Source organism: Monodon monoceros, unplaced genomic scaffold, assembly GCF_005190385.1.
Source record: "Monodon monoceros isolate NGI ecotype Baffin Bay Population unplaced genomic scaffold, NGI_Narwhal_1 Super_Scaffold_16, whole genome shotgun sequence".
NCBI classification, from domain to species: Eukaryota; Metazoa; Chordata; class Mammalia; order Artiodactyla; family Monodontidae; genus Monodon; species Monodon monoceros.
This window is the reverse complement of record NW_021703772.1, coordinates 7,911,320-7,924,977: the sequence shown is the minus strand read 5'-3', so window position 1 is coordinate 7,924,977 and position 13,658 is coordinate 7,911,320. Positions and strand designations below refer to the sequence as shown.

The following is a 13,658-nucleotide window of genomic DNA, read 5'->3' as shown; positions in this document are numbered from 1 at the left end:
AGTAGCAGGATACAAAATTAATGCACAGAAATCTCTGGCATTCCTATACACTAATGATGAAAAATCTGAAAGTGAAATCAAGAAAACACTCCCATTTACCATTGCAACAAAAAGAATAAAATATCTAGGAATAGACCTACCTAAGGAGACAAAAGACCTGTATGCAGAAAATTATAAGACACTGATGAAAGAAATTAAATATGATACAAATAGATGGAGAGATATACCATGTTCTTGGATTGGAAGAATCAACATTGTGAAAATGACTCTACTACCCAAAGCAATCTACAGATTCAATGCAATCCCTATCAAACTACCACTGGCATTTTTCACAGAACTAGAACAAAAAATTTCACAATTTGTAATTATACAATTTTGAATGACTTGATTTGTTCATTAAACCCTGCTACCATACAGCATTCCCTGCTTTAGTAACTCAAAAGTGAATTTAGTGCCCAAAACACTAATTCTTGAGTATAGCTAATCTAAACCATGGAGATTATTATAAAATCAGAACTGGGTTGGTTTTGAAATGCACTGTACAGTTAAGCTTGCTGTACTCTGGTCATTGCTTTCCACTGTGCTCTTTTTCCCATTGACTTTTCCTTGAACTTTGTATGTGTAAGCCAAAGCATAATTCTTAATATGTAGGTAGGCAGAATCATGGTGATTACAGAATTCTCTTTATATTTTACTCACACACGTATACATACATACAAAGACTACCTTTCACTGTGGGATAGTTGAGCCTTCAAATTTTTTTTTTTTTTTTTGCGGTACACGGGCCTCTCACTGTTGTGGCCTCTCCCGTTGTGGAGCACAGGCTCCAGACGTGCAGGCTCAGCGGCCATGGCTTACGGGCCTAGCCGCTCTGCGGCATGTGGGATCTTCCCGGACCGGGGCACGAACCTGTGTCCCCTGCATCGGCAGGCGGACTCTCAACCACTGCGCCACCAGGGAAGCCCGAGCCTTCAAATTTTATAAAGTCAGAATTCTGGTTACCCTCTAATATTTTCTCCTTGGTCTGTGGGAACCAAATCCTTTCTGAAACTGTTAGCAGAAGAAATAAATATATAATAGAAAGTAAAGGCCTGGACCCTTCGTTTAACATCTTTCCAGAAGACTGCATTTTACCTCATATTCTAACTGTAGCATGTCAGTTGTTTTCTTTCACCCCTGCCCCCAGCTCTCTTCTTTCTGAGATAAAGTTTGTATGGGATGACATGTAAAAAAAGAACAGTAGACCAGTGATTGTGTTGTAGCCACCATGCTTTAGACGTAGAGTATGCACACATACCTCCTGCCTGTGATTTGGGCTGTTCTGACAGTACCCAAGGTTGTGTTAATTCTTTGAGGATGGTCAGCGGCAGATCTTCCTAAATGTTATTGAATTTGCTCGGCACATTTAAGGAAATTGCATGGATTTGCTGATTTGAGTGGTGTCAGATTTCTTTTTCTTCTCTAATTTGTCAGTGAATTCTCTGTTTTTTGAATGATATATTCTGGGTCAGGTATGAAACCAGGATTCGTGTTTCAAGGCAGAAGTGCAGGAGAGCTGGTTTTGTAATTATATATTAATTTAAAGCTTAGCTGTTGCTTCACTGTTATGTTCTCATGCAGGAAGGGGCCTAAGGGGAATCTTTTTAGAGATTTCTGGCTTAGCCAGTTGAACTTTATTTTTAACTGTTAAAGAAAAGGAGCCTTGTTTGTTTGGAAATAATGAGCAAATGTGGAAATAATGAACAAATTAATGAATGAACAAATGAATAAATCAGTGAGTCTGACAAGAGTCAGATTTCTGTTATCACATTTTCATGAAGTCATATTTTAAAACTTTGGGAATATACTTTTAGAGTCTGTGTTCTGATTGTGTGAATATCTTTGTAATATTTTACTTTGATTTTCTGGGTGGATATTATAATATTCATTGGGGACAGTTATGATAATTGGAATCTGTGACATTATAATGTTTGGAGAAAGATTTCTTTTAATAACTTTTTGTGCGTTGTATAAAATGAAGATCTTTCATTAAGCATGATCTTTGTGTGATCTAATTTGAACATTAATCTGGTTTGTTGAAAGCAGGCATCTAATTTGAAACCCCAGAGTTAAAGTCAGAAAAATATTAGACTTCTCAATTATAAGCAGTTTCTAGAGAAACTGCTAGAAGCTCACTCACTTCATTCAGGTCTCTGCTCAAATGTCGCTTCATCCAGGAGGCATCCTCCCTAACCACCCTACTGGTAAACTAGCCTCAGTTTCCAATAACCAGCATTTTCATATTATATTTTTTTTTCACTAGCACTTACCATTATTAGACTGTTGATTGTGCACACCGCTGCATCCTTGCCACCTAGAACAGTGTCTTGCACCGTGAAAGTTACTCGGTACGATTTGTTGAATGAGTAAATTGTTCACCATCTGTCTCCTCACTATAAAATGTAGGCCTCATGAGGGTGCCTGGCATGAGGCTGGCCTTCCAGCATTTGTTTGAAAGAATGAAACGAGTGTGCTACCAATAGTGATCCAATTCATATACACACACACGTATGTATGATCACATCTTGATTATATGTTTAAATTGCACATAGATTTCTCATCCAGAAATAGGTTATTAGAAGGATATGGTGTTCTAAGTAACATCTAGAACCTACGAAATCTGCTGTCTTTTTTGCTAATGTAGATGGGCAGATTTACATATAGGGTCACCTTTTTTTTTTTTTCAGTGACTAAATAACACTGGTGTATGTTAATATTGTGCCCATAGAAATCAAAGGGTACTGTCATATGAGTGTCATGTGACTAACTCATTGAATGGATTAGTAGTGGATTCTTTTCTATTTGCTTCATTTTTGTTAAATTGAAAAAATTTGACATATTGTGTAATGCTCATTCTTATTTCTAGTGTAAATGTCTATCAGTTGTGTGCTTTCTATACTGATCTCAGGCCTCAAAATGGAGAATTAAGGGTTTATATTTTTTATGGGAACATTTTATAAACTCTTGTTCACACTTAATTTTTTTTCTATTTCATCTTACATTCTTGTGGTTTCATTTGGGAGCACAGTGACAAACTATGTTGAGTTCTTTTATCATTTCCCAGCATACTAGTTGGTCCCATGTGATGGACACTTTGTGAAGCAGTGTGGTACTTCTGGTATTCAGGGCCTTTGTGGGAGAGAGGATGAAAATATACATCAGAAAAATAGAAGTGGATGTAGCATTAATCTTGGGCATCTTGAAGAGCTGGATTGATTGTAAGGTAATCTGTGCATCTGGAAAATAAAGATTCTTTGTCAAACTACATGGTGAGTGTCCAGTGCTTCTGAATGTGCAGTTTTTTCCTTAGGAAAGAAAAATGACAAAAGAAAAATCTGCACTTTCCCATTTTTCCCTCCAGTGATTTAGCAGAACTTTTCTCTTTTCTTCAGGTAATTAAACCAGAGAGCAATGACAAAGAAACAGAAGGTGCCTATGAATCAGATCTCCCTGAGGAGCTCTGTGGAAGCCATCTCCTGCAACAGTCTCTGAAAGGCTATAATGACAGTCCTGATGTCATTATAGAGGCTCAGTTTGATGACAGCGACTCAGAAGATGGACATGGCAACACGCAGAATGCTCTGGTTGATGGTGTTAAGAAACTCTCAGTTTGTGTTCATGAAGAAGGTGAGTTCCGGACTGATCTCCGACGTTTTATTTTAGTAGATTGTTTTAAGTATTGGAATTCTCTCTGTGCTACAGAATTCATCACACAATACAGTTGGTACCTTTGCAGTTTCTAACCTGTGGCAGCTTCTAGGAAAGGGGGATCTTTGACAGGCTTCCAGCTGCTGTTTGTGAGGAGGGGACAAATGCTGCTGGTGATTTGTGTGGTCAGTGGTTGCTGTTGTCATTTCCTAATGGGTTTTGCATTGTGTTGATAGCTGACCTTGAAATTTCCTGTGATGAGCCCAATCCCACCCTGTGGTTGATATGAACATAATTAAACCAAACTAAAATCCTTCCAAAGAAAGCACTTTGTTTTACCCTGGATTTTGCTTTAATTTTAACTTGGTACATTTCATCCTCAGTGGTGAATAGATCACCTTAAGTTTGATAAGTAGATTATCTTTACAAAGTGTTTTGATTGTAAGCTTTTAAAAAAGCCAGTCTTATTTTCTGTGATCAAAATTTAAGCCATGGGTCCCCTGGATACTGAAAAAAGCAATTGCAAGCACATAGGTGAAGAGCTGTGACCAAGGGCCCTACCTGACTGCAGTCTGGAAAACTTAAGGGAAAGTAGCAATGAAAATTGGAATATTTCAATGTATAGATTTCTAGGAGGTTTTAAGTGCAGGGAATATGTTTTCTAGCCAGATTGATTTTTATGTATGTTATGAAATGGAAAATATTGACCTGGTTAGGCCAACTAGATTATGAGGGTTTTTTTTATCAGGAAGAAGTTTCTGGCACAGTCCCCACGAAAGGCTAGAAGAAATGCCAGAAGATTACTAAAGGAGGATGTTCAGCAGACACCCTGTGATAGGGACTGGTGAGCACAGTTCTCTGACATCCTGAAGAAAGCTGGAGGTGATTTCAGGAAGTGACTGCATAAGGATCACTCTGTGTCTTCACTGCTGATGAGGTAGTGATCTCGGGCAGCGAGCACTTTCTAAAAGCATGTGTCACTTTCTGGTGCCAAGTGCTACTCATTCAGAAGGACTTCCCGACTTTGAAATTCTATCTGAATGAAGGGGCTACTGCTTCCTCACTGCCCCACCTCACTGCTGACCTGAGGGCACCCAGGTTCTTTTGTTTTTGTGGCCTGCTTAGATAACTAGTGGTTCCACTGTTCAGGGCGCAGCCAATGTCATTTGGATGTTATTCCTTGAAAATTCCTTCTTCTGATGTTTCTTCTTTCTTCCTTTAAAAACAGTTTAATAACCAGGACCCTAAATAGCCAAATCCTCATCTGCAGGGTCACCAAGGGAGAGAGATACCTGAAGGACAAAGCCAGGGGAAGGAGTACTTTAAAACTTACTGGGTATTTGGCCCAAAACTACTTTGTGGAAACGTAGCTCAGGTGATGGAACTTGGAAGACCTCAGCAGCCTCTTTTCCTCTAGGTTCCAAGTTGAAGGGATGAGATGCTTCAGTTTCTCATTAGTGATTGGTACCAATACAAGGGCAAGGAAATATTGATGGATGGAAGTGATGGCAGAATTGATGCCCAGGGTGGATATTAATAATTCACTTTATCCTTTGTTTGGGAAATTCTGATGCCAGACATACTCTTGATTTGTCCTCTATTGTAATTTTCCTCCATCTCTGTTGCAGGTAAGTGTCACTGAGTGCTTTACAAGTCCACCGTATGCAGTTTTTTTCCTTACTGTTTTTATGGTCTTCGTATCCTACTGTTATTTATATTGCTTCCTTACTGGCCCTGACTAAGGGAACAGCCTTAATCCTTCCCTCAGAATCTGGTACCAATTTCTCTTTCCTGCTAGCCTCTAAATAGAGAGTTTTGAAACCACATGGCTGTTTCTCATTTCTTACCCTCTTGATATTTAGGAAAATTGCAATTTGCTTTTTTAAAAATCATGGTGTTTTTAAGGATATTTCAACCAGCTTCTCTTCTCTGGATAATATAAAATCTGGTTACAGTTAGGATGTTAGTTCTTTTTGCACCATTTAAGGGTTTGAAATTTGTTATTGAAACAAACCATAACCTTAAGAACATCATAAACTTTTCCTAAGACTTCTAGAAAGGTTCATTGCTTTGTGTTGTAATTGCAAATGGATTATTAATCCTAGTTCACACCTGTGTGCAAAAGAGTGATTTTTGTTTGAATATCATGTTTTTTTTACCCAAAGCAAACATGACATATTACATGTGTGTACTTAGTATATCCCTTTTTGCCCGGGAAACATTCATATCTTTACCATAACTACCAATTTCTCTGGTAATTGAGCAGGTAGCCCCAGCTGTATGCAGCAAGTGTCTATCATTGCATTCAGAGAAAAGTTTCTCTGGGCATCTCAGACCTACACAATAGTTTCTTCTAGGAAGACAACATGGATCTGGATCATCCTCAGCCCTTGAGAGAATAGGCCAAAGACCTGGGCCCCTTTTGTAGGTCCAGCCCCACAGCCTCCCAAGGCTGAGCTTTTACCACTTCCCAGGCAATGGCATTGTTGTCAGCATAGAAAACTGCCATCTGTGTCAAGACTGGGGACAACCCAAATAAATATTCTTTGGTATCAAGTATTGGAGTAACGATTGCCTGATTAGCAAACTCCAAAGGATAAAAAAACATCATGACTAATTGGTACAGTAGCTCTTTATCATACATCTTTGGGAACTTTAAGAACAGTTTTGGCCTCTGAGTCTTGGTGATGGTGACCTAATCAGGTTGTGATGTACTTTTCCTGTTCTCTACCTTAGTAGGGTCTGTCAGAGGTCTTGTTCAGCTTTCTGGTCTGGAGAGAAGCTTCTGCCAGTACCCTGATGACTGAACATGGGTTTGAATGTAGAGTCGGTGACCCTCTCACTTTTGTCTCTGGCCACCTTCAACTCTTTTTTTGAAGGGAGAATCCACATGGAATCCTTGTTCCCTTCCGAGGTTTGAATCGATCTATTACTGCGCCTCCTGGGGCCTGCCCAAGTCAACCTTAGGAGTCAGGAAGAGCCCTTTTTTTCACACTTAAAATTCATCTCCTTCCAGCCACAGGCCTATTCATTGCCTAGGTTTAAGCTCTCTTTCCTTGGATAAAAAGTAACCGTATTTCCCTTTGGCTGAGAAAAGCAGATCCATATGATTATTCTCCTGTGATACTTTGGGGTTACTGAAATGCCAAGAACCCTTACTCCTGACTGTCTAGAAACCCTTCTTTCTCCGAGCTAATTTTTTTCATTTCCTTTCTGCTAGTGTTTCCAGATTCTGAGATCAAATCTTTCTTATATTTTTGTTTCCTAGCTCTCCACTGTGTATAATGATGATTAATATAATTAGAAGACAGTTATATTTGCTTCAGAAATTATATTAAAAATTAAATATAAGGCAGTTTCCCATCAACCACAATTTTTGGACAATGTTTTGTGCCAGGGTTTTAAAGTATATTTTTGTTTTTAAAAAAGAGTGAAACCTTGTCCAGACCTATGTTAGAAGGATACAGTGGGAATTTTTGCTTCCCTGTCTTTTATTTATTTATTTTTAGCTGCGTTGGGTCTTCGTTGCTGCACGCGGGCTTTCTCTAGTTGTGGCGAGTGGGGGCTGCTCTTTGTTGCAGTGCGTGGGCTTCTTGTTGTGGTGGCTTCTCTCGTTGCCGAGCACAGGCTGTAGGCGCGCAGGCTTCAGTAGTTGTGGCACGTGGGCTCAGTAGTCGTGGCTCACGGGCTTAGTTGCTCCGCGGCATTTGGGATCTTCCCGGACCAGGGTTCGAACCCGTGTCCCCTGCATTGGCAGGCGGATTCTTAACCACTGCACCACCAGGGAAGTCCTTCCTTGTCTTTTAGACTGAGTGGGTGATGCATTCATATCATGTGTGATTCAGGTAGAGACAGATGGTCAGGACCTCCAATGTCTAAGACCTGTGCTAGACCAGCCATTCCTCCCTGTGAAGTCCATTATGGTTTATTACAGGATATTGAATATAGTTCCCTGAGCTAATACAACAGGACGTTGTTGTTTATCCATTCTGTATAAAATAGTTTGCATCTGCTAATCCCAACTCCCAATCCTTCCCTCCCCTACCCTACCTCCCCCCTTGGCAACCACAAGTCTGTTCTTTATGTCTGTGAGTCTGTTTCTGTTTCGTGGAAGTTCATTTATGTCATATTTTAGATTCCACATATAAATGATGTCCTATGGTATTTGTCTTTCTCTTTCTGATTTACTTCGCTTAGTATGATAATCTCTAGGTCCATCATGTTGCTGCAAATGGCATTATTTCACTCTTTTTTATGTCTGAGTAGTATTCCATCGTGTGTGTATGTGTGTGTGTATACCACATCTTCTTTATCCATTCATCTGTCGATGGACATTTAGGTTGCTTCCATGTCTTGACTATTGTAAATAGTGCTGCTATGAAAATAGAGGTGCATGTATCTTTTTGAATTATAGTTTTGTCTGGATATATGCTCAGGAATGGGATTGCTGGATCATATGGCAACTCTTTTAGTTTTTTAAGGAGCCTCCATACTGTTTTCCATAGCAGCTGTACCAATTTACATTCCCACCAACAGTGTAGGAGGGTTCCCTTTTCTCCACACCCATGAAGCTTCTTTTACCTTCTCATTCCTGCCAACAGTTAGAATTATTCAGCTTTCTAGTTTTTTATACTCTAGAGATTAAGTTCTGTAAATTGCCTTTTCATATTGTTTGCCCATTGTTCCATCATAGTTACTGTTCTGTTGTTGATTTGCAGGCAGTTCTTATCTATTCTCTATAATAATCCCTTTTCCACTTTAGGCATCACAAATATCTCCTACCATTCTGTCCTTTAGTCATTTGTCTATTAACTTTATGGTGTTTTTCACTGAACAAAAATTCTTAATTTTTCTGTGATAAAATTAATCATATACTTTATGGGTTTTTTTTTAGTTTTTTGCATATTCCTAGGTCACATAGATGTTTTCTCATACAGTCTTTTATTAACTCCACAGTTTTGCCTTTTGCTGAACTTCGTGAAGCTGATTCTTTATTGATTGAGAGTATCATTTGGTTTCTCTCCTTTAAATGTATTTTTGTTATTGAACCATCCTCGAATTCCTAGGATAACTCCTACTTAATCCCAATATATTATTATTTTTTAAGTACAATATTGGATTTACTTAGGTAATATATAGTGTAGGATTTTTTTGTGTCATGTTAAACGGACCTATCATTTTCTTATCATTATCTGGTTTTTACAGTCAAGATTATATTAGCTTCATAAAATGTCCTGGTCTTTTTTTTAAATTTTTATTGGAGCATAGTTGCTTTACATGTTGTGTTACTTACTGCTGTACAGCAAAGTGAATCAGTTATACGTATATCCCCTCTTTTTTAGATTTCCTTCCCATTTAGGTCACCACAGAGCATTGAGTAGAGTTCCCTGTGCTGTACAGTAGGTTCTCATTTATCTATTTTATACATAGTAGTGTATATATGTCAATCCCAATCTCCCAATTCATCCCACCACCACCCCTTTCCCCTTGATATCCATAAGTTTGTTCTCTACATCTGTGTCTCTATTTCTGCTTTGCAAATAAATTCGTCTGTACTGACGGTTTACTATTTTCCCAGAATAGCTTGTATAAGACAGGAGTTACATTGTAAAGCATACTCCAATAAAAATTAATTTAAAAAAACAGGAATTAAGTCTTCCTTAAAATTTGGTAGACCTCATTGTAAAATTTTCTGCACCTGCTGTTTTTCAGAAGGCGAGATCTTTGCTCTTTCAGTCTCTTTTATACTGATTGGTCTGTTCAGTCTCTCTTTTTGATGCCAATTTTGGCATAACTGAAGGGGAATTTATCCATTTGAATTTATGATCACATAGATATTCCTAATACTCATTAATATTCTTTAATTATTAAAATAACTCCTTGTGTTGGTATTTTTGCCTCCCTTTTCGTTCCGTATTTTAATTGTTTGACTCTTCTCTTTTTTCTTAACTCTTGCTTGCCAAAGATCTATCATATTAATCTTTTCAAGGAACATGATTTTTGGTTGTGTTATTTTTCTGTTTATTGTTGATGATGTTGTTCTGTATATCATTGATATTTGCCCTTGTCTTAGTTATTTATTCCTTACTTGGGGGCGTTGCTTTTTTGCCCTTTTCCCAACTTCTTGAGTTGAATATGTCTTTTCAACTTCTCTTGTTTCCTTTGAAATATTTTTAAAGCTATAAAATTCCCTCTAAATACTTCTTTTGCCATACCTAGGATATACCTAGGTATATTTTTGTATACATGCATACCCAGATATGTATTTACACATAATAATCACTGATACTTATTGAACATTTACTGCGTGCTAGGCCCTAAGTACTTTATAATTATTCCTCATGACATTTAATTATTTAATTCTTATAGCATATCCAGTATATGTTCTGCCTATGTTCTCTTCTAGGAGTTTTATGGTTTTGGATCTTACCTTTAGGTCTTTAATCCATTTTGAATTTATTTTTGTATATGGTTTGAGGAAATGTTGTCATCTCATTCTTTTACATGTGGCTGTCCAGTGTTCCCCGCACTACTTACTGAAGAGACTGTCTTTTATCCATTGTATATTCTTGCCTCCTTTATCATAGATTAATTGATCATAGGTGCATGGGTTTACTTCTGAGCTCTCTGTTCTGTTCCATTGATCTGTATGTCTGTTTTTGTGCCAGTACCGTGCTGTTTTGATTACTGTAGATTTGTAGTATAGTCTGAAGTCAGCGAGGGTGGTACCTTCAGCTTTATATTCTCTTTTTCCCAAGATTGCTTTGGCAATTTAGGGTCTTAAAGTCTGTGGTTCCGTATACAATTCAGGATTATTTGTTTTAGTTCTGTGAAAAATGTCATGGGTATTTTAATAGGAATTGCATTAAATCTGTAGATTGCTTTGGTTAGTATGGCCATTTTAACAATACTAATTCTTCTAATCCAAGAGCGTGGAATATCTTTTCATTTCTTTGTATCATCTTCTACTTTCCTTCATCAGTGTTTTATAGTTTTCACAGTATAGGTCTTTAATCTCTTTGTTTAAGTGTATTCCTAGATATTTTATTCTTTTTGATGAGATTTTGAATGGCATTGGTATTTTTTTTCTTTCTCTTTCTGATAGTTCATTATTCAAATATAGAAAAGCAACAGATTTCTGTATATTAATCTTGTATCCTGTAACATTACTGAATTCACTTATTAGTTGTAATAGTTTTTTTTTTTTTGAGACATTCGAGTTTTCTGTATATAGTAGCAGTATCATCTGCAAGTAGTGACAGTTTTACTTTTTCCCTTCCAATTTAGATGCCTTTTGTTTCTCTTTCTTGTCTGATTGCTGTGGCCAGGACTTCCAATACTGTGTTAAATAGAAGTGGCGAGAGTGGGCATACTTGTCTTGTTCCTGATTTTAGAGGAAAGGCTGTCAGCTTTTCACCATTGGGTATGATGTTAGCTGTGAATTTGTCATAAATGGCCTTTATTATGTAGATATATGTTCCCTCTCTACCACCTTTGATCAGAGTTTTTATCATGAATGGATATGGAATTTCATCAACTACTTTTTCTGTGTCTATTAAGATGATTATGTGATTTTTATCATTTTTGTTAATGTGCTGTACCACATTGATTTGCAAATATTGAACCATCCTTGTGTCCTTGGAATACATCCCACTTGATTATGCTGTATGATCCTTTGTATATATTGTTGGATTTGGTTTGCTAATATTTTGTTGAGATTTTTGCATCTATATTCATCAAAGATATTGGCTTGTAATTTTTTTTTTTTTTTTTTTGTAGTGTCTTTGGTTTTGGTATCAGGGTAGTGGTGGCCTCACTGAGTGAATTTGGGAGCGCTCTGTCCTCTTCAATTTTTGGAATAGTTTGAGGAGGATAGGTATTAGCACTTCTTCATATGTTTGGTAGAATTCCCCTATGAAGCCATCCAGTCCTGGGCTTTTGTTGGCTGTGAATTTTTTTAATTACAAATTCAATTTCACTACTAGTGATCAGTCTATTCATATTGTCTGTTTGTTCTTGATTTAGTCTTGGCAGGTTGTATGTTTCTAGAAATTTGTCTGTTTCTTCTAGGTTATCCAGTTTGTTGGTGTATAACTGTTTGTAGTATTTCCTTATGATTTTTTGTATCTCTGTGGTATTGGTTGTTATTGCCCCTCTTTCATTTCTAATTTTGTTTATTTGGGTTCTCTCTCATTTCTTCTTGGTGAGTCTGGCTAGAGGGTTATCAATTTTGTTTGTGTTTTCAGAAAACTAGCTCTTGGTTTCATTGATCTTTTCTGTTGTTTTTTTTGGTCTCTATTTAATTTCCTCTCTGATCTTTATTATTTCTTTCCCACTGCTGACTTTGGGTTTTGTTTGTTCTTCTTTTTAGATGGTAGGTTAGGTTGTTTATTTCAGATTATTCTTGTTTCTTGAGGAAGGCCTTTATCACTCTAAACTTCCCTCTTAGAACTGCTTTTGCTGCATCCCATAGAGTTTGTGTTTCCATTTTCTTTTGTCTCGAGGTATTTTCTGATTTCCCCATTGACCCATGTTGTTTAGTGTTTACATGTTTGTGCTTTTCCCATTTTTCTTTCTGTAATTGACTTCTAGTTTCATACTGTTGTGGTTGGGAAAAATGCTTGTTGTAATTTCTGTGCTCTTAAATTTGTTGAGACTTGTTTTGTGGCATAGCATGTGATTTATCCTGGAGAGTATTCCTTGTGTTCTTGAAAAGGATTTGTATTCTGCTGCAAACAACTTTATTTAAACCTGTGATTCTCAAGTTACTTGGTCTCAGGACACTTCTGTGTTCTTAAGAATTATTGAAGACTCCAAAATGCTTTTGTGTATGTAGGTTATATCTATCAATATTTCTGTATTTAAAATTAAAACAAAGAAAGCCTTAAAATATTGCAAAATAAGTGTACTTACTTCTAGTTGTGTTTCTGTGTACATTTAAGGAAAACTTCAGACTTTAAAATAATGATTTATTGGGCATTAGTGAGGTTAATGATTTATAGTAGATAAAACCATAGTCAAAATACTGAGGAGAAAAATGGAATTAACTTCTAAAATATACTTGTTTGTACTTTAAATTGATAATCTTAGAAAATTCTAGAAAACACAAGAATACATAAGCACACATTCTATTGTTCATTAGAGCAGGGATTAGCAAAGGTATTCTGTAAAGGACCACATAGTAAATATTTCCAGCTTTGTGGGATACACCAGAGACAGAGACTTCTGTGTCACAACTACTTAACTCTCTTTTTGTAGCCTGAAAGTGGCTGTGGAGAATATGTAAATGAGTGGACATGGCTGGATTTGGCCTGTGGGCCAGTTCAGTTTGCTGACCTCTACTTTACAGACATGAGAAAATGAGAGTGAAAGGGACAAATAATGTCTTAGTATTATTATGAAAAGAGTCTTGACCTTGTGGGCCTTTGGCAGGATCTCAAACCACACTTGGAGAACCACTGGTTTAAGCTACTGAAATTGATAGTCGATGCTGAACAAGACTTTAATGAATGTTTTAATTATTTACTGTTAGGAAATGCAACACGCTAATTAAAATAATTTGGGTAAAAATCTGTTACCTCAACTTTTGCTCAATTGTGGGGTCTTTTTTGGGGACTGTGCCCCGTTTTGCTGTTTTGACTATAGTATGGTCTATGTATGTCTTAGTTTATCAAACCTATTCACAATGTGAATTTTGAATCTTACATCTTCTTAATATGTTTAATAGTTTATATATAGCATTATTGCACATTAGAAAAAACTTGAGTATTAGAAAAAAAACATTGAGTATTTTGTGTTGTTTAGTATTAATTTGAAAGGAAATTTTTTCCAGCAATTTCCTACATGTAATTGTTGATATATAAGAAAGCTATTGGGGTTGTTTTGTGTATCTTTAAACTGGATACCTTAATGAATGCTCTTATTATTTCCAATAATTTTCTAGTTGGTGGCTTTGATTTTCTAGGTATAAA

General features: G+C 36.8%; 1 protein-coding gene across 12 annotated transcripts in view; it reads left to right on the top strand.

The window, feature by feature from the left end:
* DIS3L2 (DIS3 like 3'-5' exoribonuclease 2) overlaps positions 1-13,658 on the top strand; it is a 373,313-nt gene that overhangs the window by 119,845 nt on the left and 239,810 nt on the right. For all 12 annotated transcript variants that reach the window (XR_003793808.1, XR_003793807.1, XM_029224426.1 and 9 more), the window contains exon 6: positions 3,432-3,666. Coding sequence is in view for 10 of the 12 variants with exons in the window: in XM_029224426.1 (XP_029080259.1) it covers positions 3,432-3,666 (235 nt within the window). In the remaining 2 variants the exon portion in view is untranslated. The remainder of the gene's footprint in view (positions 1-3,431; positions 3,667-13,658) is intronic.